The sequence below is a fragment of the Aspergillus novofumigatus genome, assembly GCF_002847465.1.
Source record: "Aspergillus novofumigatus IBT 16806 chromosome Unknown P174scaffold_5, whole genome shotgun sequence".
NCBI classification, from domain to species: Eukaryota; Fungi; Ascomycota; class Eurotiomycetes; order Eurotiales; family Aspergillaceae; genus Aspergillus; species Aspergillus novofumigatus.
Genome location: NW_020194278.1, coordinates 210,942 through 235,181, shown reverse-complemented (window position 1 = coordinate 235,181; position 24,240 = coordinate 210,942). Strand labels below are relative to the sequence as shown.

The following is a 24,240-nucleotide window of genomic DNA, read 5'->3' as shown; positions in this document are numbered from 1 at the left end:
ATACGTACGACTACTATGCTCTTGTGTTTACAGACACTAGCTCCGCTATTTGTAATGAGCGACCATCTCGTTGAAGCACTTCCGGGGTTCAAGGCAGGGTAGGTATTAACCTTCCAAGAGAAGGTCGAAGAAGCACTCGTCGCCGTAACAGAGCGTATTCTGAGGTGGCGCCGATGAAGAAGGCCATCGACTGTGGCTCATTCCAGTAGAGAAACTCATGACTATTCATTTCTGCCTAGTGGTTAGATATAACGTCCCTGGGATCAGAAATCAAATCAAGTCGTCAATCAATCTATGAGTGCGACTTGCACCACATCGTATCAACTTTCATGACTTGCAATTATGATGTCCCAACTAGGGCTACGTCCTTCATTATAGGAAAACTTTTAAAAGCAGTCAACAAATATTGTGCGTCTGTCGAGGCGACATCTGCACTGGTTTTTCTCCGCTAAACGTGTCCAGTGCTCAGAATAACACGTCAATATTGAGGGATAGTAGTAGGAGGAGCAGGAGTAGCATGAATACCTGTGTAGTGGCGCCCTCTATACGCGTGTAACTGTCCCTATAAGTTAAACAGACTTACTAATGGAGCCTAGAGACCCCAGGGTGTCTTGTAGGAGCAACCGAAAACCACCAAGGCCCAACTGTGCGAGCAATGTGAGGGGATATATATATGAGAGAAGGAGGGACATCGTTTCAGTCCTGCGCATCTGGTGCTTGAAGCCCTAAGACTTGTCAGGAGGTCATATCAGCGCCTTGTCGCAGGGTTTCCCTCTCATACTAAACTATCTTCTATCTCCGTGCTCCCTTTGAATATTGATACCAAAATTTAGAGTTAGTGTACTCTATGGTGGTTTTCCAATATGTCAAGTAGTCTTTAACCAGTCTTCTTGGCAGGCGAGACACTCAATATATATCATGTGTCCGCATGAGTCATGTGTCAACCCACGTAAAACAGCTTTTAGTCCTACAGATAGAAAAGGCTAATTTGGTGAAGTGTATTGTCGGTCTGTTTATAATAATAAGAGCGGGTTGGTCGGCTACGAGTGGCAGGCGAAATGATGAAAGGATTTGCGCCTGGCGGGATTCGAACGCTTGGCTATTTCAACAGCCGAACTTTCTTCGGCACTCGAACCAATCAAATTGTGATACGCTTCCTCTGTCATCTGCCAGTGCATGTCTCACAGCCAATCTCTGAATTGGACTCTATTTATAACGGCCATCTTCCCGTTGACATTAGGCCCCCTGTATTATTATGATAGCTGAGCTGGTCAATGAAAGACAGCGAGAGCATTTGGTGATCAAGACATCATAGACCACGTGACCCCTGTCGACGAAAGAGAGTGATCTCATGTTGTTTGGATCTTCAGCATAGATTGCCCAACTGGGACACCTGCTGTGCAAGGTAGCTTTGCAGGAGGCCTCAAATTGTGAGACACGCTGAGACTCATCGAATGATCTCCTTTTTATTTTGGCACATTCGATGCTTGGATGTATACGCAAATTTGACGACATGATGTCCTGCAGACTATAAGAACCATCAACAATCCGTCCGCTTCAAACTGATGTAGCAGGAACAACAAATTCATTGTCAGTTAGCGTCCACCACCACAGAAGTTCCGTGAGATCGCTATTTTCCATCATGAAGGTCCCTTGCTTCCTTGTATTTCTTGCGACGACTGTGTCTGCCCAGAATGTCGCCATCGGTTTGCCCTGCGAAGGAGAGAACTTGAGTCTGGGAAGTTCGACTGTGGTGCAAATCCAAAGACCGGTATGTTTCTGACAGCCTCCAACATAAGGACAACAGCTGAGTAATGCTTTTAAGAATTCCCTCACAGGGTCTCAGGAAATAGCCGTTGCGATCGGTCTATCATCTTGCGCGGACTCCAAGTGTTATTCCTCGGAAGACGTCATGGGCGCTATTTTATATAACGGTCCCTTCAAGCCAGAGTATCATGAATCCGGCCAGCCACCTTATCAGAACTTCAGCGTGAATATTCCCGAGTCTATTGGAAAAGGGACGGCGCAACTCAACATCGCTCATGTCTCCTTGGTTGGCGTGAGTTGCCTCAAGTTTTGATTGACGAGAAAAGTGGTGCTGACTAGAACCTGCAGGCTGGCCCTTTTCCGTTTATGGAGACATTGAACCGGACAGTCCTTATTGCTTAGCATGCCTCTGAGTCATTGGAGCTCGGTCTATAACATTACTTATTTAAAGAAAGTCTGATTGTTGGTGGATTGCATTTTAATTACATTCTTGATCATCATCAGTATTGATATGAGATATCGTTAAAGTTCTAATATTACTATTTAAGGCCCTTCACTCTATTGACCCCTTTTTGACATCCGCTTCATGGCGGTTATGCACTATTCTTCATCTCAACAGAAGCAGAAGCCCGATCCTCTTCTGCTCCTTTATCCAACTGCAGTCCGAGACGACTATAGTCACCAGGCTTTGTAGATCCATTCGGAATATGGAATCGCTTGTCGATGCGACTGAAGGTCAGAAGACAAAGGATAAGGATCTCGAGGACAAAGTTGAACACGTAAAAGGAGGCCTTGGAATGGAACCAGGCGGGGTTGGTGACTGGCCGAGGCGTACTCCAGTTTGCGCCAGCCTTGAAGCCCGCGATGAGGATGCACAGCGCAGACGATAGGATCACGATGATGACTTTGCTGGCCATGCTTCCTTTTCCGAATGATTCCTCCTGGTCGGATCGTGGAAACAGAAACGCAGCCAGGAGATGCAGGATAGGAAGACAGGTAATGACAAGAAGAAGAGTTATGGCTGCCAGTTGGACATCGCGGCATTGTGACTGCGTATGCTTGTCCAGGGTATAAACGCTGACAACAGTAGCCGTGATGACCATGATCAAAGCTGCAGCGACGAGGGCGTAAAGGATCTTGTATGCAACCCGCAAAACGGGATTCCAGCCGAGCCGAGGCTGCTTCGCTCGAAGAATACGCTGTGCGAGAAGCAAGTTGATGATGTATACTAGGAGAACACCGGCATTGACAAAGATATTGGCGGCAATGGCGAGTCGGATGTTATGCTGTCGATTGGCCCAGACGATGCGCAAGACTAGGGTGGTGATCCGTGCCATACAAAAGCCAAATAGCATTCCCGACATAAGGAACTTGTGGCTTCTTCGACCATTTATTTGGAGGATGGTCATGTTCGCAGCTGCAAATCCGATGTAGAGGGCGAGGAAGACGGCACAGATGGGAATGTCGGGGATGACACTGGGTAGACCCCAAGTCCAGCGTTGGGCGACGCATACGGCCCTCCTCGTTTGTCAAGCATCGTTGGACACTGTCTCGTCGAGATGCTGCCTTAGCAGTGGCCAGGTTTGATGTTGAGAGTTGCGACATTATGTCCAAGCAGCGTCCCCATCACGCTGTGAATATATACCTACTTGGCTCCAAATGCCGATCAAGGACCAGGATCGGTGCTCGGCGAGTTGGGCCCCGACAACGCGAATGACTGTCATTATCCATCGCTTAGCTCCCAGCTAGCTCGTATAAATCCCTATTGCCAACAACCTGGGTGGCCTTTGCGTAGTGAAGCCTCGGGACGACAGAAAGAGAAGCCAATCAGGTGACAGAGGTGGCGCGGTCGGCTCGCACTTTTCGTCCGCGGCCCCAAAATTTCGTCCGCGACCGAACAAGACTCTTGCCTCTTCAGCTCTTCATCTCCCTATTTTCAACTACATCATCTCGGAGATAACGCTCGGAGGAAATTTTGTCTCGGTGTTTCCGACGATTTATCACAAACAGTAATAGGCGCCAGTCATTTCGGCAATGTCAAGTCCTCAAAGCGATCTCACTGCGCCGCGGAAGGGAACAAAAAGCTGCACAGAGTGTAAGCGAGCATAAGACAACATCATCTATGTTTCGTCAGTTTTAATCACCAAGGCAGGCAGACGGCGTAAAGTTCGATGCGTCCGAATCTCCGAAGATGCTAAATCGTGTCGGCAATGTGAAGAGCGAGGTTCAGCCTGTGTTGCCCAGCCTTCGACCCGACTGAGGTCCTCTCGAGCACGGTTCTCGTCTCGACAAAGGATTACACAGCTGGCATTTCAGGTCACTCAGCTCACGAAAATTGTCAACAGCCTTGAAGTCAAGCTTGGGAGTAAACCGTCCCGGGTAATATACCCTGACACTTTTCAAGCTCCTGATGCGCAAGAGTCCGATATCGAAAGTAGCGGGTCGGATTTTCCCATGACAGATCGTCCATCTCATCTACGCTCACTCTTCCAGAATGACTGGCTCAGTTCCGACACCTCGCAAAATGAGAACAAAGCGCAGGGAAAAGTCTCCACACACTTCTCGCGTCTCGTGAGGCCTCGTCTGCAGAGTCTAATCCCCCAAAGGATGAGGTGATCGAGATTGCAGGATCCTCATTTGATTGGCTGACCATGCTACATACCCTCCTACCGCAACCCTGCACAGTTGTCTCACAGCAAGATCTCGTCGTCGGGTACGAGGAGATGTGTAGTCCTGATGTGAACATCCTTACTCTGGCATCCTGGCTCCTAGCGCTGGCGATCATGGCCCAACAACTTCCGCAAGAGACCGAAAATCGTGACGATCAGCTCAGGAAATGCCAGAAGCGGTCGGACCTTTGTCGAAAAATCATAAATACCATGGAGAGTACGCTCTTGTGCCATGATCGATTGCTTGCAACTGGTGAAGGACTTGGAATGGCCGTACATTTTGCCCGACTGTGAGACTCGCACCTATGATTCAGTCACGCGACATGAACACATGCTGATTCTGTAGTCATCTCGGGCTAGGAAACTTCCAGAAGTCATGGTTGACAATACGGCGGCTCGTCGCCATTGCAGAACTGATGGGCTTGCCTCGAATACATCAGGCAGTTCGTCTCGACAAGATCAGCGGAACCGATGACCAGCATTCCTACCGCATGGCCCAACTTTGGGAATTGCTCTGCAATATTGAAAGACTGTCTGGAATGATTTTGAATCTCCCACCTGACACTCGGCGCTACCAACCCTCACCCAGTCTACGACTTATCGTCGACGGCGTTGTTCAGCCTGATGTATATGTCACGAAGTTGCTCCATATCGCTGTCCGAATACACGAGATAGATGAATCTAGTGCCATTCAGGGACCCGCGCCCGAACTCCACATGACTGCTCTGGAGATGGCTCGGGATCTGGGCACCCTTGCTGCTCAGACGCCCAGCACATGGTGGCTTGTCAACGAGGCATCCCCGGTCACCGCCACCCACCTAGTACAGTTCTTTCACTATACAATCTTGATGCGAGTATACCTTCCCATGGCATTGCGTCAAGATTCGCGAGAGGAGTATTTATACAGTCGGTTACCCTGCATGGACGCTTGCGCTGCCGTGGCAAGGCGCTATATTTTCCTCAGACGAAAACTGCCTCCAGGTGTGTTCGTTGGACGAGTAATAGACTTGCAGGCTTTCACAGCTACAGCGGTACTCTTGCTCTTGTCCCGCAACACCTTTCCGACGGACCGGCGGAGCTTTCATGTCGACACCAGCCAGATTCAGGGTGTGATTCCCGAAGTAATCCAGATTATGGGGCAAAGATCCAAGGACCCCACGGGCTTTGAGTTTGCCGAACAAGCCTTTAATACGCTATGTGCCCTTAATCAGCTTCTACGACAGGAAGAAAACACTGCCTTTGAGCAGACACTGACCTTGCAAGTTCCTCTGCTCGGGAGGCTGCACATCCGTCGCAATGTGAAGTCCACACAGTCGACTGCGACCAACACGATAGCGTCGTCCTCATTGGCTCCCTCTTCTCAAGCTCAGAGTCAAGACGACATGTCCGCTTCTTTCCTACAGGGTCCGGTCGGCTACCAAGTGCCCACTGTCATGGACGGCGCGAGTGCTGTCCCAAATGGATGGGGATGGAACGACTTTTCCTGGTCTATTGAAGATACCCATGAGAGCCTATTCAATGATGCTTTCATGGGCGACAGTATGGAACAGGCTGCTTTGTGGGACAATACACCTAACAATTCACTTTCCACGTGGAATATGTTCAATATATTCTGAGAAGGCGACGTCCGCGACGACGGGGCTCTAGGACTCCACATTGAACAGAGGAAAACGTTGTATTATTCTTAGACTCCTCATGAGCCAACCAGCCAACTCAACATGGACGGAACAGAGGAAGAATCTCTGCCCTCAATCATGCCTCGCCAATGGTGGGTTTAGGTTTCCGTCCTTCGATGACTATGACAGGGGTGATTGTGAGGATCAGAACCGCAACAACTACCGCCACCTGTGTTCCGAAAACTGCCGCAGTCCCGTCTTTCGCGATCCAGGAGGGCTGAAAGTATCCGACTGAGAAGCCACTGGCTGTACGCCAGGCATTGATGATGGCTGAGACTACTGTTGACTGGTCGGGATATTTCTCCAGATTGTATGCCGTGATCGAGCTGTTGCATACAGTAATTAGCTCATCAGGTCATACTGTGGGTAAAGGCAGACTCACACTGTACTGGAGATCATGCCAAACACAACCATTAGCCAGCCAAATGCGAGACCAATCCAATGCTTATGGTAGTTCAGGGTCATGCCGTATGTGAGCAGTCCACAAGCCATGACTCCAATGGCAACCCAGACACCATGCAGTCGATACTCGGGACGCCACGTCTGCTGGCGAGAGTTTTCAATCCAACCATTAAACCAGTAGCCAAAGGCATATCCTATAACGGTCAGGACCTCGGTCAAGGATCTCGGGAGGCTACTCACCAAGTAAGCCTCCGATGATTGGGGCCCATCGCAGTGATGCCGACTGGACTGTGTTGAAAAGGTACGGAGGCTGCGCAACAAACGTGGAAACGGTCACAGTTATACCTTGCAGTTGTCAGATATATCTTTATGTTGCGGAGTTCGAACCCACCGATCGGCCAGCAAAAGTTGACCATTGTTGCAATTCCTGTCAAGAGGAGCGGGAACTTGAAGATGTGTATGGCAAGGGTCTTGGTCCAGTAGGCCAGAGTGCGCCCGACCGGTAGGTTGTGGTTTTTGATTCCAACCATTGACTGGAGGCGCGAATTTCGCTGGCATTGATGTCCTCTGGCATAGTAAGTCTCGTATCCGAAGAGAAAGATCGGGACCGTCGACAGCGCGTAGAAAGCCGTCAGAACGCCAAACGAGGCCTTCCAATTGCTGCCGGCACCGATATATCCGGCCAGGGCAGGGCCTAGAAAGGGCCCGATCAAGAAGGTAGTGCCCCTGAAGTCAGTTAGTAGATTCAGATGTAAATATGTTCATGTCCGATCATACCAGATATTGATCATCTGAGGCCAATCTGAGATGAATTGTTAGCCACCGCCATGCTGAATTGGTTCGAATGAGTTCGAAATTTGCATACCCTTCGGCTCATACATGTCATGAATAATCGGCAAACCGACGACTTGTGGGATCGTGCCAAAGAGACCCTGGAGAGAGCGAAACGCAGTGAAGGTGCTATAGTTGTTGGATAACGTCGCTCCGAGGACCATGAAAGTGGTGACGAACTGCGGCCACAACCACACCGGGAGGCTACTCCTGGCGTTAGCACCCGTCATTACTGCCACTGATGGACTAAGCGAAGACATACCGTCCATACGCCTCTATCAATGGTATGGCCATCAGACCACCAACACCCTGTAACAGCATGCCGTAGTTCATACTGGTCGCGGAATGATCAACGCTGACTCCCCACTCCAACGCTTGAGGCACGATCAATGTCGCACCCCAGGTCATCCCTCTGTTTTGGAATTGATCAGCGCATGTAAAACATGGGGATTATGCAATCCCACAGCAACGTACCCATCAGCCAAGATAGAGCTTGACATGAGTGCGACAAACACAAGAAGCTTCTTCCTTGGACTCCATTTCCGGGGATCTCGGCCATCCTCGTCATCAATCTCGGTAACATGACTTTCTACTTTTGTTTGAGTACCCTCTGTACTCATATTGGGCTTTTCGCCTGCATTGACTGAGTCCTCGAACCTGGTCTCACTCATGATGTGCAACTCGGCAGGCAAGACAGTGCAAGATCTGAGGTTCTGGATGGATGCAATTGCACAGCGGAGTCACAACAAGGATACGATATAAGTCTGACAAGGACTCGACATGACTAGAAAGCGGAAAAATTATCAGGAGGCAGTTACCAACAAGAGACGCCACGCGGCCGGAGGAATGTGCTGTTCGAATTGCCCAATAGTGTCCAGGACGAGGATACAAAGCCTTGCGCAAGCAACCACCTGGACGACTCAATCGTGTTAATTATCTTGGCAAGGAATAGTCCAGGCCGGTCTGTCTTCTATGGGATCTAGACGGTTAACCGACCGCAGAAGTGATTATCACCAGAGGCGCAATCACAGCAAATGGTCATGATGATGAGGGGCAGCCAATTTACGGCGCAGCCCACTAAATTGATAGTGAATACTAGTACTGCTTAGCCTGAAAGTGACAGCAGGGATCAGGTAGACGCAACCTTGTAGGTTTAATTTATGTTGAAACTGGTCTAAGTTAGTGCGCAACCGGCATTTTTAATGTACCTCTAGTGTAATCTTACTGCGGATCAGGAAAGGAGCCAAAAACAATGGGATAATTCCACACAAGCTGCGAGACCGTGATCAAGATATCTATTCCATGCCGCAGCTATCTGCAGCAGCACTCCGCTAGCCTCTCCTCCATCAAGCATCATGTCTTCGCCTGCTGCTGCTGCAGCTCTTGCGAGCACAGTGACCTCGGTCGGTTCAAGATCCCCGGAAGCCGGTATGCGATAACTCATGCTTGACTATTTAGGCTGCGGCCTTCGGCTTTGTTCCTGTTGCGGTTCGCTTTCAGCTTTTCGATATCTTGGCAGATCTTGACAAGCCGGTGAGCGGACAAGATGTCTTGACGGCCCTCCAAGAACGGTCCGACGACAAAACAAGACAGGATATACCATGTAAGTACCATGTCTTGTCCTGATGAATGTCACGTGTCCTAATATGTGACATAGGTTTACTTTTGATTCGTGAGATGACCTCCAAGTAGACAAGACGTGTCGAATCGGCGTTAACTTTCTTCGTCTAGAGGATACGCTGTATGCCATGTCCGGTTTTGGCTTTGTTGATTTTGCCGGAGAGAATCTGTACCGTGCCAATGCCATAACCAAGCATCTGGCTGCCACTCCATCCGCCCAACATGGAGCTGTGCACTTGTACGCTTGATCTTATTTTCAGCTTCCATTGATTGGACCTCCATGGCTAACTGTTAGTAGTACCACGGAAGCCCTTCTCGCCGGTGCATTTTTGATGCGAAAACTCGAGGCAGAGAACTTTCAGTATCCATTCAAAGAGCGGGAGACACCGTTCCAATTTGCCTACAAATCAATGGGCCAAGAAGAGCTCGCGAAAGAACATACTTATTCCATTATGGCTACAGAAGGCCGCATGGACAGCTTTAACCATTTCATGGTGGGCAAGTTTATGAAAACAAACACTGCTCCTGACCGTCTCCAAGCCCTAGGGTACGGTCTGGAATCCGTCCTTAACGATGCGCATCCTTCCACCCCGCTCACGATGGTGGACATCGGCGGAGGTCGCGGCGAGATGCTGCTCGATTTCAAGGCTGCATTTCCCCAGCTTCGGACTTCGGGCTTGATCGTCCAAGAGTTCAACCATGATATCACCGATATCCCTGGGGTCACCCTCGCTACTTGGAACTACAAGGATGAAAGCCCCCAACCGATCAAGGGGGCGCTGGTTTACCATTTGGCTCATATTCTTCACAATCTCCCGGACCTGGACGCCGTGCGCTTGCTGAAGAAGATATCGGATGCTATGGCTCCTCACTCGCGACTGCTGATTCATGAGTTTGCCAAGAATGTCAATTACGCGAAAATGCACGCTGCCATGATTGCCTTGTATGGAGGTCGAGAGAGAAGCTCGACAGAATGGCATCAAATGGCTGACTTGGCTGGGCTTCGGGTGACATTTGAGGCTTATCCGCCGTTTGGAGAGGGCTTGATCGAAATGAGGAAGGTAGAAAGCTCTGCTAGTTAGATGTTACTTTCCAACTGCGGCAAATAGAGATTAATGGAACCACTGTCTCTATGATCCCTGTCTCTGCCAGACTATGGTGATGGATATCTCCCTGTGTCAAGTCTGTTGTCCAATGATTCTTAATTGCCACAGTGCGGTTCGACTCCGGCAAAATACTATAACTGGTAGACCTTTTGTAAAGAACAGGGAAGAAATTGTGGATATGTGTGGGATTGATTCGGTCTAATTGTGGCAACATAATTCGACGGCTTCTAAATTCTCCTGCAACTAAGGCTGGTCCAGAATCGGGATTTGCTTGTGGCCTGATACTGTCCTTGTCCTTCGTATCCCTAGAAGGGATAAGTCTCAATCACTGCAAAGTCCACTAAGAAGACCGTGATACTTAGTGGCGTATCATCCCTGTAGTTTAATCCCACTACCAGCGCAGATTCGTTGACCCATGCACATAGTGGATGCCATATACCAATGAGGATGACGTGTGCCTATTTATCCTAGAAGTGCTCACTGTTAAGGAGGCTTCCAAGTACCTGAGTCGAACCTTGCTCCCTTGATATTTACCATCCCGGCATTGGCTAACTTCCGGATATCAGTCGATTTTATCGGACCAGCCCCGAATAGGCTCGACGGGCTACTCTCCGGAACGATTTCCTCCATGGTCTGTTTGCATTATCTGGTTTTGGTTATTGCTGCTTCAATCATCCCTGCTTTATTTCCCGAACGCATTGTCTTGGTAGGTGATGCATGTGATCGTGGTATGAACCAGGGGTATCATCAATGCTGGTCAGGAGCAACTTGGTGACGAGTACGAGAGGCCTGCAGTTCCAACAGACACTGTGTCAAAATCACCTCTTCGACTGTCCCTGTTGTACGGTAATGGTTGAAGCCAAGCGTATGGGTTCATTATATGCTAGATCTCTATTTTCCCTCTTCCCTGTTCGAAATATGCTCAAAGCTCCTAGTCAGGAGTTCAGTGAAATTTAGAATCCCACGGAAATATATACCTATTCTTGTTAACACGCGTCCCCTCAGTTGCCCTGCGAATAACTCTGCTCAAAGCACTGCTCAGCCCTGGCAATAAAATGCCCACTGCATTAGAGAACGATACCAACTACGGTGAGTGTCTACCCTTTGACTCTTGGTTGCGAATGCAGAGAGCGAGGTATAGATGGAATACTGATACTTAAGCCAATTTTTCAAACAGCTGGTCCGTACATCTATGCAGCGTGGGTTAGTTGCTACTATCCTTCCCTACGCACGGGAGAGATGACTGATAGAATCGCGCTCAGGCTTTGACAGGAGTTGCAGGACTAGCGTTGGCCTTTCGGTATACAACCAAGACATGGATTCGATGGATGCTGCCTCGTGTTAGTTCCCCCGAAAGAGTATGGGGTTTGGAGGACATTCTATACGGCAGTGCATATGCGTTTGATATCGCCCACATGGTCTTTATCCAGCGCAGGTTAGTGTTCTAGCCAGAACCCTCACCTGATCTGTTCTGACACATCGACAAGCTTTAAAAATGGTCTCGGGAGGCACATGTGGTTCCTGTCGGATGCGGAAAGAAAATTAGCATTGAAGAACGAGTTCATCTCCCAGCCTCTAGGTGAGTGGCTTTCCTTATCATTCGATGTAGACACTCATGGTCTGTCATCTAGCTGTCACTGCCTCCATGCTGAGTCGCTCCGGCATGATGTGTTTTCTTTACACGTGCTTTAGCAGCGTTGATAAGCAGATCCGCCTATCCATCATCGTATGCATGGCAATACAGGTCGTGGTGAACTCGGTGACTGCCGTTCAGATTATCGTGCAGTGCGGCCCCAATCCCTACCATGCGGTATGTGAACTCCCCCTCCCTAGTTCCGGTTCCTGACAATAGCTGACCGGTGCAATTCCCTGGTAACAACAATAGGTCAATCGAGTCAGCTATTTCCACTACATGTGGGATAACCCACCAGCCGATGGCTCCGTGATCTGCCAATCACCGGCAGTACAAACAACGATAGGATTCGTACAGGGTGGTATAACACCAGCTGCCGTCTCCACTATACATCGTACTGATGGATGGCCAGGTTTCAACACGACGATCGATTTCTTTTTGACGGCACTTTCAGCGGTCCAACTGTGGCGTTATACAATAAGGGCAACGGACTCGGCTCAAGCACAGCACAAGCCGGTATTCAGTCGCATTCGGCGAATGCCACGACAGGCGCTCTTTCGTCGGATCTGGCAGACTATTAGCCTCAGCGGGCCGTTGCTGCTATCGGGAATTGCTTCTATTGTCAAAACATATGTATGCAGCCGTCGAGAAGGATTATTCCCATCGCTGACCCAATCGAGTAGTTGCTCAAGACCCTTGGAGAGCGGAACGATATCACACGTGAGTCTTACTGGACATATTGTTGGAGGCGACGCTAACGGTCCTCAGATAACACTGTCCCTTTTATTCTATGGGTCAAGTAAGTATACTTTCAAACTCCTCTGGTGCAGCGTGGTCTGACATTTCAAAGGATAGAGAACTACAGCATCCTCCTCGCCACGTTCGCGCCGATGATCCGTCTCTTCGTGTCAATGGCGTCAACAGACAAAGGACAAAGTGGTGGCTACTGGTCCAACAGTCGGTCCAAGAATAGCCACCCGGGCCTGGAACTGGATTCACAACCGCATACGCAAAAAAGGGGAGCGGTGGTCATGTCCGTCTCTGCAGCGGAGGAGGCAGTCCAACATACGGATGATGAGTGGAAAAGAGCCAGCAGTAGAGCATACCATAGACATCGCAGCAGTGACCTGCAGGATGGCTCTAATGGGGTGACTGTTCGAACGGAGATTGTGGTCCAAGTGTCTTCGGATAAGGCTTCGACAGAGAGACTGGTCCTTTGAGTATCAGCTTTCTTTAGGCATTCGCCCTATCAGCGGGAATAAAGAATTCTTTGTTACTGCTCTCCGGGTGGGGGGAGTCCCCAGACTATCTCTGGAACGAGCGGTGGCTCAAGATCCCTGACAGATACACTCCACGACCTTCTGGGCTGTGTTTCATCCTCCTCATAAATCAGTTGCCTTTGCAGACGCACAATTGCATGGCACCAGGCTTCAGGACTCGCCTCTTTGTTCAATAGTCTGGTGACCTGGCGTAGTTAAGCCTAAAGCTTCTCAGTTGGCCCTCGGATACTATCGAGGATTAAAGCTGTTTGAAAAGCCAATCATACCAGCAAAGTCTCCCAGGAGGTCGCCTTCACGTACCGGGACAATGGAACGGACAGTTAGTTCCTTGCCCAGGAGGTGTAAGTTTTGGGATGTTTTAGACACAGCTGGCTTTAAAATAGTTTGTCCTGCAGTATGGGCAGATCCTCATGCAGCATGAGAGATAATCACGTTGGTTCCGCGCCATGTCTAAAAAATTCCACTACATAATTTCAATCGGATTTTACCATAAGTTGGTCCAGGAATCACTTTGGTCTTGTGTGATGGCAGGTGGCAGTTCCCTTATGTATATTTCTCAAACATAGCAATCTCGGTTCAAGAGATATAGTGCAATTCTACGGAATGCCTGCTGGGTTGCTATGAGCAAGAGTGGTAAGCCTGCGGACATCGATTCTCTTTCCAAGAATAGAGTGTCCAGTCATGGGAGCCATTGGTCCTCTAGAGATCATGATGTTCGTCTGCAGGAGCAATAGGCCCGTGCTGGGAAACTCTACTTTTGCAGGCCTGAAACTTTCTATAAGATCCAGCAGATCCTAACAAATTATCTTAAAGTTCTCTTAAATGTCTTGAAGAGCAGAAGGGCCTAGAGGTCACTTTCCTTACCAATATTGCAGAAGGACGTACCAGACACTAGACAATTGATTTCTCTAGGGTGCTGTCACCCTCTGAGCTTCCTTTGAAAATAATATATCCAGAAGTTGTTAAGAAAATAGAATTTAATTCTGATGGACTACTAGATCCGTTTACTCCTCGGTACATGGATCCTTGCCCAGTGACGCAGGTTTGGTTTGGAGATGCCGGAAAATCAGTATGGAAAAGCAGGCTGGCTCAAGTGCTTCTAACTAAATGTTCCAATATCTCCCTCATCTGGTTCACCACAATGCTTGCATGTGTCTCATTCTCCAGCCTGAGATATGCTCTACCACGCAGCCGGGCGGCTATCTGCACACCATGATTTGGTGGAACAAAAGTATCAAGCTTCCCATACCATAGTTGCATAGGTAGTTCAGGACGAATATCCTCTATTCGAAAACCATAGTCCATGCACACCAACCTACCATCCTGCCACACCCCATGGAACCCTTGTGCGAAGCACTCTCGAGTCGATCGCAAAGATAACCGGGGCCAGTCCGTCTTCATAAAGTCATTGTCCTTCTCATGAGCGATTGGCTTCTGAAGCAGAAGCTCAAGACGCCTCTCGTCACTGAGATCTAAGCGCCCTGACCCCTCTAGCTTCCAAAACCACCGGACAACGCTGAGAGGCGCATAGCGAAAACCCAGTGGGAATCCAAGCCTGTGCACCCAATCTGCTCCACTCATACCGATGTCAGGCGGCCCTAGGCCGCAGACAATCGAAACACACTTAAGCTTTTCATGCGGTAATGTCGCGGCGCAAGCAAGTGCATATGGTCCGCCTCCTGATATTCCCTATCCAGCAGCGCCAGCAAACGGTGTTAGCAAACAGTCTCGGGCCTTCTCAGGACTAATACGCTCTCCGTACCAAAACACTATAATGATCCAACTTAAGGTGCTTCGCGAGGGATTCTAAGTCTTTTGGATGATCAAGGAGCGTTCGATCGGGGTGTGGTGAGCTCCATCCTATACCAGGTCTGTCCACAGCAATGACACGGGCGCCTAATTCTAGGCCCAGCTCATCAAAACCCGCAGCCTCTAGGCGAGAGCCTGGGAGGCCATGTAGGTAAAAAATAGGCCTTCCGGTCAGCGAACCATATTGTGCATAACCGACATTTCGACCATCTGGGAGGGTGAGTGTGTCCGAACTGTCGTTGTCCGTACGAAAATGGGGCTTGGGACGTTCATCTGTAAGAGCTGCTGGAGCGCTGACTGGGTTATAGGTGGCTGTGAAGCTGGCAAATAGTCGGAAAATATATGCTTTCAAGTCCGATATTGGAGACATGGTAGATGCAAGGAGTTGCTGACCGTATTCCATAAAGGAACTATCAATAGCTGACAGGAAGGGCGTATTAACTGCCCTGATACTCCAATATGACTGACTCACAGGATCGTGTTAAGGATCTAATGGTGGTAGAAGGCCTGTCGATCAGTGAGAGAAAATAAAAAGGTTGACTCAGAAGCAGTATCTCCATAAGCACAGAGATAGAATTATACGGGTTCCCTTTTGCTAAAGATTCAGCCCCATTCGCTATGTAATCATGCAGGAAGCGGGGTAGTATGTCAGACCGTTTCTTATGGCGGACTATTATCTGTACAAACCGGCTAAAATAAATTTATCACCATGATTACCTCCCACCACACTGCTGCTGCTGCCACACAGGCACTAGCAGCCTAGGGCCTGTCCAGCATGTTTATATAAAAAATACAGTAATTATAGTCACTTTAGTCCATATCTAAACTGAGTCAATGTCTAGGTGGTTGAGTAGGTGGCGGTTGAGGAATATTCTTAGCCAATGGTGGTTATCAAAGGTTAATCTACATTTATATCCTCCACTACTTTCATACTAACCCTTGAGAGAGACGATTATTCGCTTATATCTCTGCAAACATCAGAATATTTATGTAGTATTAATATTGAAGCACCATAGTATCAATATCAAATCATTAACCAGTAGGGGTATAGAGTACTTGGTATTGATATTGATGCTTCAATATTGATACTATATGATAATTCGATATTGATACTAGACTCACGCTAACCATGGGCAGTATCACTGATTCCCCAGTAACCACTGTGTTTATTGCAACCAGTGATAAACATGAGTTTGATCCAAAGAACTAGACATCTTGGGATCTGGTTCCTCCGCGGCCCCCAGACATACGTGCAAGGGCTCATTGTAGGTGCTGGCTTCGCCGGGCCAATAGCAGCTCGTAAACCTGTGCCTTTCTTGGTCTACATCTAGACAGATCTGCAGCTGCTGTGAGTCAAGGATCAGTCCGAGAGGGGCAACTGCCCACGTGACATCATCTCACATCATGCTTCAGATTTCAGATTTCAGATTCAGACATTCTTTCCATTCGCCATATTTTGATCAGACATATGTATGCCTGGCAACCATGAGCTCTACCGAACGCGAGATCATCTCTTTCAGCGAGATACCGACCCGTCGTTCTTCCCATGACGTGATTTCGTCAGAGATAGAGCAACCCTCGCTGCCCCCCGCAGATGGAGGCAAAGCTGCCTGGCAACTCCTCGCATCATGCTGTCTCATTCAGCTACCAGTCTGGGGTTTGCACTAAGCGCGAATGACCAGAGTTTGTCAACGACTAACTTGACACGCCAGGATTCTCGACTGTTTTCGGTATTTTCCAGGAATACTACAGCACGCATGATGTCTTACAGGGCAATAAAGGCGACCTTGCTACTGTGGGAACTACATCAACTGTATTGAAAAAGCGCCACACACATGTCATTGGATTCAATATGGTCTAACGCAACTAACTAGGGTCTTCTGTACCTCTTATCACCTGTGACATTTACCCTTTTGACGCGGTATCCACACCTTCAAGCTTGGTGCATTCCGACAGGACTATGTATCACCGTGATCGGCTCGCTTCTATCGTCCTTCTCGCGGCAGGTATGGCATCTCATTGCGACTCAGGGTATCATGTGCGCCATCGGCAATGCGCTCATGTTTAGTCCCTCGTCTCTGTTTATGGACCAATGGTTCATCCAGAAAAAAGGGCTTGCCCTCGGTATCATGTGGGCTGCCAAGAGCGTAACTGGCGTTACATTGCCCTTTGCGGCGAATGCTTGTTTACGCAAATTCGGTTCTAGCACTACCTTCAGAGCTTGGACTGTCACTACGGTATGACGCCCTGGTTCATTGCTTCCTTTTGTTCCCAACTGCACATTTATTGCAACGGAGGCGAACCGACTCCGGTAGCGTCTGTAACTGTCATATTGCATCCATTTCTAACACAAATGACAGTTGCTTACTACCCTAGTATCTTTGCCGTTCATGAAGCCTCGAATCCCTGTCTCGCCTTCTGCATCAGCCCGGCGTTTGGATCTCAGGTTCCTCCGCCTGGCCGCCTTCTGGACGCTCCAGGCAGGCAATATCATCCAAAGCTTTGGATATTTCTTACCGTCCACGTATCTGCCATCTTATTCGACCACCACAGTTGGTCTGTCAAGAACGATGGGCACAATGCTAGTCTCGCTCTTCAACGCGACTTCCATTGTCGGTGGTATCTGCATGGGAATGCTTTGTGATCGTTTCGCAGTGTCGAATATTCTGCTTTTCTCCTCGATAGGCTCAGCACTATCCGTGTTCCTTCTATGGGGCATGGCATCATCTCCGGAGTCTGATTCGCCTCAGACGGCTATTGCTTTGCTCACCCTATTCTCCATCTTCTATGGATTCTTCGCGGGTGGTTTCAGTTCCACTTGGTCGGGTGCGATCAAACAAATCAAGCGCGACTCTTCCACCTCCTTGGAGACAGGCTTAGTCTTTGGTTTGCTGGCGGGAGGGCGGGGAATTGGCAATGTCATCAGTGGTCCGCTAAGCACGGCACTAATCAAGCAGGGATCGCTGAGTGGCTCGCAAACCAACAACGCTGGAACTGGCTTTAGCACTCAATATGGGACTTTGATTCTCTTCACTGGTATCACGGCAGTTTTCGGAGCTTGGAGCTGGATGTGGGGTTATATCAGCTCTGGCGTGCGCTGTGTGAGTTGCTGAGAGCAGGTTGTATGTTTGACTGCAGGACATGACGTTGGTTTTCTGGGTTTTCGACTCATTCCAGGATTATTGTTGGTTTGAAGATGAAATAAAATCCCTGCTTGATTAGCGCCGTGCTCAGCGGACCACTGATGATCTCCAATCATGTCTTTCCCGGAGGCACATTGGGCTCCCGGCCTCCACTGGAGGGTCCTCCACCTTCGGTATTTCCCATGGAGTAGACAATCTGACAAGGTTGACAATGCCTACAATTCGCTGTTGGACGAATATGTCCCCGTTATCATTGACCCTCGCCACGGCCGTAATGAATATATTAGTCGTCATTAATGCACCCCATGAGATCCTCCCGGACGTCAGGAATTTCGTCTTTGAGAAGGCCACGTCTTGGGTCACTTCACTTGGGTTTTGCTTCTCGCTACTATATGTGGCGAGTAGAATATGAATATTTCAAAGATCCCATACAAAACAATACCTCCAAAGGAGGACGATCCATCATCCATCAACTTTTCCTATCAATCACCCAAGCCTAAGCCCCTGCCCCAATGATAGATTTCATTGTTTCTCTCGCCTACGCCGCCAGATTAGGCTTAGAGCGACAAACACCTTATCTTCTGCTTCGTGCGTAGATAGCTTCATCTCATATAGCTCGAATATCATTATTGTAGATGCTAATATACACTTGGTGGCTGTAATACAATCAAAACCGGCAGAGTAGTTTACTCATCCGGAGCCTGACCAAACTGCTGCTTGTATTTCTCAGCAGCGCTGCGTTTGCCCTCCTGTGAGACACCAGGGTTACGGGTGGCACTAGATGAAGTTAGTCTGGCAAACTTCGGCGTGCACGGGCGGGAACATACGCCTTCAATCCAGCTTGGACTCTGTTAGGGTCCTTCTGGTCGTCACCTCGTTGCTGGTAGAAGTCATCCTGGGCCTGGTCGCCGCCCAGTTCGTTGTCAATGACATCCCGAGCGTGCTGCTTGGCTTCCTCTGAGACATTGGGGTTGTTCAAGGTACTACCATCTTGTTAGGCGACTCAATACTTCGAAGGGTCGGAACAGGATCAACCTACGCCTTGTAGCCACGGAGGGCGTTGATGCGATCTTCGGCCATTGTGCTTTGAAAAGAATTCCTGATAGTATAATCAACTGTGCGTTTGCGTTCTCTTTGAATGTTCATCCAGTCAATGCAAAAAGTAATGCAGTTGCTTCTTATATCTTCTTGTACCCTTTCGCCACAGCTGATGTCAGCATGTCATCAAACCCCAACTCGGGGCTCCACACATTCGCATACCTGGTTTTGTATAGAATGAAGCGCGGAAACAACCAATCGCTGAGGTTGAGACCCCACAAATTGCATTTCCCGAACGTCAATCAAACCTCATCGGGTGATGATTGATCAGGCTCAAATGACCCCACTGACACTGTCCAGCTCCAGGGCTGCATTCTTCGCTTTGTGGTTGAGGTACATCATTCAGAAACATCGTCGACGTCATGGGATTTGACGTATCACAATATTTGGGTTGGAATACGCACCTTGGTGAATCACGCCAGGGCTAGCGCGTCGGATGGGTCGATCGGGGAGTGAAAGTCTATCTAGATATATCCGAAGTTTCCGAAATCAGGTTTCTAGCCAGACTTCGGGCGTATCTTTGAAGAATTAGGGACCCCTAGAGTAATAATGATATAGTGAACAGATCCTGCCAATATGCCGATTAGGACCTGTCTGACAAGTCATCATCTTGGCCCCGAGGGATAACTCTGCGCTCTTCTCTTTGAAGCTGCCCCAGGCTAGGATATATTACCCAAGCCTATATTTGTGGTCAAAACCAACCATCTTCTAGAGAGTAGAGCTTCCTGAGAGCCATCTGAAAGACCCATGGTCCCTTCAGCTGACTCATTTCTCATTCTCCCTCAACCGTTGTATCTGTGCCTTACGCTCACCCTCCGCGTTAAGGGTGAGCCACACCAAAACCACCAACCACAGTGAAACGACCATGTACCTTTTATATGGCGATGCCATAGAAAGGTACATCTAGATTATCTAGTCTAGGTATGTATACTCTTAGTTTTTCTAGTTTATTATTATTTAGATATATAAGTATCGATCTTCTATTACTTCCTTATTATCAGAAACTAAGATTATAAGTGTTATAATAGAATAATCTCTCTTTATATTTTTCCCTAAGAAAGAGGCTTTCAAGACAGAAATTTCATATATTCTTATATCTCTAATTTTCAGGTAAAACTTATAAAAGGCTTTTAATTATAAGATGTTTTCTTTTAATATTTTAATATTACTATCTTAAATATAGTTACCCCTAGTAAATACCTAAGATATTAGACTTAAGGTACATGGTGGTTTTGGTGTGCTGCTGAGACGCGGATAGCACTCCCTAATAATAGCATATTTTACACATGGTGTTGATGCCTAGTTATGCAAAACCTGCAGCCGTGTATGAACGCCATCATAGTGCAAATCATCCAACCTTTGCGTAGGTATCCAAGTCCATTCTGCGGTCTCCATGCCCGCTGACACAGACTCGGTACAGTGGGATATATGAAACTCATAGGTGCTGCAGCTTTAACTGCATTAATATTGTATGAGTGTCAGCCATGCCCACATTTATAAGCCCAAGCAACCATCAACGACATCTGCTTGAACAGTGCGTCTTCAGTTAATTAGCGCAAAATCAGTGCCTGAAGGGAAGATGGACTGGTGTTTCTATTTGCTTGTTTCATTTGTTTACCGCTACATTCTACCTTTAGTCGCTTGGCGCCTCTATTAGATTTTATGGAGCTTTTTGGTCGTTCAAAAATTCAGACCTCCAATGTGTGTGTCATTGAGTTCTCGCTCACCGATGCTCTTGTTCCTACAAGGCCGAGCCCGGCCAGACGCAAGTCGACCCAAGAGTGGGACTTGAGAACAAATTTAATGAGACTATTGACCCTATTCGTGGCTATGTGGATACATGGGACTCAGGGGATTACTCGTATCAGGGGTGAAGTCCACAGTCACTGATCGTTGCGGCGCGGACCGCACGCTACTCACTTAGCAACAAATAGGCGCTTCTCACGGGTACTGGGATCCAAGTTTAGTGGCTGTTAGTGTACCTACTAATGCATCGCGACTGCGGCAAGGCTGGAGCTGAGAAAAGCAACGGCAGACAAAAGTTCCGAGTGGCCGCGTACAGTATGGACATAAATTCGACGGGTTCCCCTTGACCGGGACAAGGAAAACAACGGAAGAGGCAGAATCCGTAACAGCATTGCAATCGTGAGTATCCTATCAAAGCCGCCAGAATGGGAAAACGAGTGCGCCACTTTGTCGGAGTCGAAAGCTCAGAGCAGCTGGCCTTCATTGATGAGCTCCAGGAGCTAGGGCTAAGCAGCACAATTGATCTGCCCGAGGTAGGCTAAGTGCCCGCAGCTTAATGGTGACATGGCCATGGCTAACGATATCAGCTTGTGGTGGTGGGAGACCAGAGCACCGGTAAGAGCTCGGTGCTCCAAGCCATAACCGAGGTTTCCTTTCCGGTCAAGGACACCATGTGCACTCGTTTCCCAATCCAGATTTCCTTCAGGCAGACCTCCGCCTCAAATAAATATCCTGTTAAGGCTACTATTGTGCCGGGACGACTGTCCGAAAATGACGAGGCGCTTCTCCTTCGCATACAAGACTTTATCATCGAAAAGGAAGAGCTGACTTCGGAAGTGATGGAAGAGATCATAGAGGAGGTACGTTGAACAAATAAAGACTGATCTGCCTCATCACTGATGCAGCTAGGCCACGGAGTGCATTTTCGGCGAGCAGAAGCCAGGGAAGCAGTTGAGTCTGAGCGACGCCACACTCCGAATTGAGCGCTCCGGCCCGGACGAGATGCACTGGACGATTGTCGATCTCCCAGGTCTCATTCGGAAAGGGCAAAAAAGTAAGAAGCAAAATGGTGTATCAGAGGAGGAGGCACATGCGCAGCCTAATGCGGCAGTTGCTTGGGAACTGGCTCGAAGCTACCTAGCGAATGAGCGGAACATCGTTTTGTACAGAGCCAGACGAGATCCGTGGTCAATGATAAATGCTAACTACTTGGGTCCAGGGTGGTTATCGACAATGTGGACGTGGAGCGGCACAAAACTTTCGAATTGATTGAAGATGTACCCGGACTGGAAAGCCGATGCATTGGCGTGCTCACAAAATGCGATCGCAAGCAGGAAGGCTCCGATGATTGGGTATGTATAACCGCCCGGCCATTTGTAGGTGCCTTATGTTGCTAAGTGCTCCCATATCCTAGATGGTCAAACTCCTACAGAATGATTTGCCTACTGTTCCTCATCTCGACCACGGCTGGTTCGGATTGCGGAACAGAATACCTGCCGAAGCTCATATCACAGACGCCGAGCGCGACGAACGAGAACTAAAGGAGTTCGCCCAGCCGGCTTGGGAGGGAGTGGGCAAGGATAGGACAGGCATACGCTCGTTGATCAAGTACGTCGACAAGGAGCGGCGGGCCCAGATACAGTCAGGCCTGCCCCAGATCATTGCGGAAATCCGTCGCAAACTTCAGGACTGCGAGTCAGACCTTAGCAGAATGGGAGAGGCCCGTGATAGCCCCAAAGCCCAGAGATACTTCGTCTTCCAATTCTGCAATGAAATGCAGAAATTGGCCAATGCGAGTTTGATAGGCCAATATCAAGATGTACCCTCAGAGGATCCGAGGATCATGCTGCGATACCGAGTGCAGCGTCGTCTTGATCAATTCTATAAGGAGATGGTGAACCCAGATAACATGCCCATTCTCTTTTCGAGCTATCAGGACGACCTGGAAATTCTCAGCTCGATGAATCCGGAAGAGTGGGAAGAAAAGGTCATGAATGCCCCTGGTATGTATTCCGAGATATACAAGGAAGCCAAAATCAGCGAGGGGCGCAGCCTCCCAGGGAGTATTCACCCAGATGTGGAGGAAAGGATGTTTCGGAAGCTGACAACCCATTGGGAGAGGATTGCTCGGAGCTTTGTTGAAGACGTGAAGGACCTCACAAAGGACTGCCACGATGTACTTTCGAGGATAGCCATACCCAATAGTAAAGTGCGACTTGAAGTGAGTCGCATCATTGGGAAGACGCTGGCAGAGTGGAACAGAGATGCAGATGCGGCTCTCTTGGAGCTCATCGAGGATAACCAAGCCCGACCGCTCGTCACTCGCCATCCCCTGTTGATCTCTGAGACGATAGCTGCAGATAAACAACGAGGCGAAATCTTACTCGGGAAGAAGTCGACGATGGCAACGAACGGGGAGAGTGAGGGGATCCCTAACGCCATAAGCGGGGCCACCAGCCACGTTTTATCTCGACTTTGCTGAGCCAGGTGCTTTTTGTCCGTGCCAGGCTGGAGTCGTACTACAAAATTGCACTGTACCGATTCATTGACAATGTAGCGATGCAGGTCGTCGAGAGACATGTGCTGGGACCGAAATGCCCCATGCTCACTGTCTCTGTCAATACCTTTGCAAATCTGGATGACAGAGAGCTGAATAGCGTGGCCGGGGAAGATGAAACGGATATTCGTATGCGCGCGAGGCTGGAAAAGGTGCGGTCTCGATATGTCCAGGCGCTCGAAAAGTGGGAGAGATTGAGAGTACTCTAGCACGGATTACGCAGCAACAGTCAGGTTAGGATGAATTGAAGGGTAAAAGGAGATGGTATAAGAACGACTTCTCGAGGCTTTTGTGTCCCTCGTCCAAAGAGCCATCAAGTACTGCTTTATAGATTTGTAGCCAGTCGTTGATAACCACTGTGGTTCAAACGAGCTCATCAAGCATCACTCACTCAAGCCAGATACAAATTGACAATGATCATGATGACCATATGTCTCATATAAAAATAGTAACCTCTGTACGAATGCTGGAGAGGCCCTGTCGCGCAGGCATACGGACCCAAATTAAGAAGAATCAGGGACTATAAAATTGTATGCGGCTCATGGCTAAGTCAATCATGATAGTGCCGAATCACGTCTTTCGCCATATAAACCATCTCTAAAGCTCATGATTATGCTTTGACAATGGTAAGCATGCTACATAAAGTTGTACCTCAGTGATCACCAAAGACTCTGTATGTCCACTATAGGTCTCAGGACTCGGGTTGGCATAGTGCTCCATCTTTGACTCAAACCTTGCACGAGTGATGCATAGGTCTAATAGCTGTTCCTGTTGTCACCCTGCCAGTCGAGGACATCATCAAAACAATATCTTACAGTACAATACATGAGCTCAATCAATACCAGCTTAATACACCACAGTAGCCTATACCTGTGGAGTTATGTTGCACAGAAACAGTAGATA

General features: G+C 48.6%; 10 protein-coding genes across 10 annotated transcripts; 6 read left to right on the top strand and 4 right to left on the bottom strand.

Annotated features, from left to right (window-relative positions):
- The first annotated feature begins 1,279 nt into the window (after positions 1 to 1,279).
- Positions 1,280 to 2,238, top strand: P174DRAFT_442205 (uncharacterized protein). The gene is made up of 3 exons (XM_024827521.1): positions 1,280 to 1,771; positions 1,826 to 2,059; positions 2,116 to 2,238. Exons 1-3 carry the CDS (start codon positions 1,643 to 1,645, stop codon positions 2,167 to 2,169), a joined length of 417 nt encoding a protein of 138 aa, XP_024680938.1. The 5' UTR covers positions 1,280 to 1,642; the 3' UTR covers positions 2,170 to 2,238.
- On the bottom strand, positions 2,232 to 3,506 carry P174DRAFT_442204 (uncharacterized protein). Its single transcript, XM_024827520.1, has 2 exons — positions 3,282 to 3,506; positions 2,232 to 3,243 (listed from the first exon to the last, which is right to left on the bottom strand). Exons 1-2 carry the CDS (start codon positions 3,302 to 3,304, stop codon positions 2,361 to 2,363), a joined length of 906 nt encoding a protein of 301 aa, XP_024680937.1. The 5' UTR covers positions 3,305 to 3,506; the 3' UTR covers positions 2,232 to 2,360.
- A 295-nt stretch (positions 3,507 to 3,801) lies between these two features.
- On the top strand, positions 3,802 to 6,052 carry P174DRAFT_431768 (transcription factor domain-containing protein; the record flags this gene model as incomplete). Its single annotated transcript, XM_024825716.1, has 4 exons — positions 3,802 to 3,862; positions 3,902 to 4,333; positions 4,357 to 4,726; positions 4,783 to 6,052. 4 exons carry the CDS (start codon positions 3,802 to 3,804, stop codon positions 6,050 to 6,052), a joined length of 2,133 nt encoding a protein of 710 aa, XP_024680936.1.
- Positions 6,053 to 6,188: 136 nt separating this feature from the next.
- Positions 6,189 to 8,382, bottom strand: P174DRAFT_407864 (putative MFS transporter; the record flags this gene model as incomplete). The annotated part of the gene is made up of 8 exons (XM_024824152.1): positions 7,820 to 8,382; positions 7,608 to 7,757; positions 7,380 to 7,549; positions 7,292 to 7,316; positions 6,906 to 7,240; positions 6,755 to 6,859; positions 6,495 to 6,708; positions 6,189 to 6,438 (listed from the first exon to the last, which is right to left on the bottom strand). The coding sequence occupies exons 1-8, from the start codon at positions 8,014 to 8,016 to the stop codon at positions 6,189 to 6,191; spliced, it is 1,446 nt and encodes a 481-aa protein (XP_024680935.1). The 5' UTR covers positions 8,017 to 8,382.
- A 283-nt stretch (positions 8,383 to 8,665) lies between these two features.
- On the top strand, positions 8,666 to 10,183 carry P174DRAFT_407862 (putative O-methyltransferase). The gene is made up of 5 exons (XM_024824151.1): positions 8,666 to 8,748; positions 8,804 to 8,948; positions 9,003 to 9,017; positions 9,077 to 9,203; positions 9,264 to 10,183. The coding sequence occupies exons 1-5, from the start codon at positions 8,701 to 8,703 to the stop codon at positions 10,045 to 10,047; spliced, it is 1,119 nt and encodes a 372-aa protein (XP_024680934.1). The 5' UTR covers positions 8,666 to 8,700; the 3' UTR covers positions 10,048 to 10,183.
- A 943-nt stretch (positions 10,184 to 11,126) lies between these two features.
- P174DRAFT_431765 (uncharacterized protein) lies at positions 11,127 to 12,924 on the top strand (the record flags this gene model as incomplete). The annotated part of the gene is made up of 9 exons (XM_024825715.1): positions 11,127 to 11,160; positions 11,249 to 11,274; positions 11,334 to 11,506; positions 11,559 to 11,650; positions 11,703 to 11,881; positions 11,957 to 12,337; positions 12,388 to 12,424; positions 12,473 to 12,503; positions 12,555 to 12,924. The coding sequence occupies 9 exons, from the start codon at positions 11,127 to 11,129 to the stop codon at positions 12,922 to 12,924; spliced, it is 1,323 nt and encodes a 440-aa protein (XP_024680933.1).
- A 1,149-nt stretch (positions 12,925 to 14,073) lies between these two features.
- P174DRAFT_371471 (alpha/beta hydrolase) lies at positions 14,074 to 15,163 on the bottom strand (the record flags this gene model as incomplete). The annotated part of the gene is made up of 2 exons (XM_024822381.1): positions 14,074 to 14,673; positions 14,747 to 15,163. The coding sequence occupies 2 exons, from the start codon at positions 15,161 to 15,163 to the stop codon at positions 14,074 to 14,076; spliced, it is 1,017 nt and encodes a 338-aa protein (XP_024680932.1).
- A 1,115-nt stretch (positions 15,164 to 16,278) lies between these two features.
- On the top strand, positions 16,279 to 18,271 carry P174DRAFT_407857 (putative MFS monocarboxylate transporter; the record flags this gene model as incomplete). Its single annotated transcript, XM_024824150.1, has 4 exons — positions 16,279 to 16,450; positions 16,506 to 16,606; positions 16,668 to 17,030; positions 17,154 to 18,271. The coding sequence occupies 4 exons, from the start codon at positions 16,279 to 16,281 to the stop codon at positions 17,904 to 17,906; spliced, it is 1,389 nt and encodes a 462-aa protein (XP_024680931.1). The 3' UTR covers positions 17,907 to 18,271.
- A 351-nt stretch (positions 18,272 to 18,622) lies between these two features.
- P174DRAFT_460915 (Con-6 family protein) lies at positions 18,623 to 19,016 on the bottom strand (the record flags this gene model as incomplete). Its single annotated transcript, XM_024829943.1, has 3 exons — positions 18,623 to 18,713; positions 18,764 to 18,919; positions 18,976 to 19,016. The coding sequence occupies 3 exons, from the start codon at positions 19,014 to 19,016 to the stop codon at positions 18,623 to 18,625; spliced, it is 288 nt and encodes a 95-aa protein (XP_024680930.1).
- A 2,189-nt stretch (positions 19,017 to 21,205) lies between these two features.
- P174DRAFT_512954 (putative dynamin family GTPase) lies at positions 21,206 to 23,546 on the top strand (the record flags this gene model as incomplete). The annotated part of the gene is made up of 6 exons (XM_024831932.1): positions 21,206 to 21,313; positions 21,368 to 21,640; positions 21,690 to 21,943; positions 22,000 to 22,132; positions 22,195 to 23,241; positions 23,268 to 23,546. 6 exons carry the CDS (start codon positions 21,206 to 21,208, stop codon positions 23,544 to 23,546), a joined length of 2,094 nt encoding a protein of 697 aa, XP_024680929.1.
- Between the last annotated feature and the right edge of the window lie 694 nt (positions 23,547 to 24,240).